Below are 295 nucleotides of genomic sequence, written 5' to 3'. Positions count from 1 at the left end.
GGCCAGAGCCTGGCCTTCAGCCCCGACTCAGGGGAGGTGTGGAAAGCCCGCAGAAAGCTGGCCCAGAACGCCCTGAAGACCTTCTCCATCGCCCCCAGCCCCACCTCCTCTTCCACCTGCCTCCTGGAGGAACACGTCTCCAAGGAGGCCGACTACCTGGTCACCAAGTTCCTGCAGCTGATGGATGAGGAGAAGAGCTTTGACCTTAACCAGTACCTGGTGGTCTCTGTGGCCAACGTCATCTGTGCCATGTGCTTTGGCAAGCGTTACGACCACAACGACCAAGAGCTGCTCA

At 59.7% G+C, this 295-nt stretch overlaps 1 protein-coding gene across 1 annotated transcript; it reads left to right on the top strand.

Annotated features, from left to right (window-relative positions):
* Positions 1-6: 6 nt before the first annotated feature.
* LOC109279759 (cytochrome P450 1A5-like) lies at positions 7-291 on the top strand (the record flags this gene model as incomplete). The annotated part of the gene is made up of 1 exon (XM_019474628.1): positions 7-291. A coding segment is annotated over one exon (285 nt), but the record flags the coding sequence as incomplete, so codon positions are not given.
* Positions 292-295: the final 4 nt, after the last annotated feature.

The sequence above is a fragment of the Aptenodytes forsteri genome, unplaced genomic scaffold (assembly GCF_000699145.1).
Source record: "Aptenodytes forsteri isolate BGI_AS27 unplaced genomic scaffold, ASM69914v1 C12826400, whole genome shotgun sequence".
NCBI classification, from domain to species: domain Eukaryota; kingdom Metazoa; phylum Chordata; class Aves; order Sphenisciformes; family Spheniscidae; genus Aptenodytes; species Aptenodytes forsteri.
Note: the sequence above shows the minus strand (reverse complement) of the source record. Positions and strands in the feature narration are given on the sequence as shown.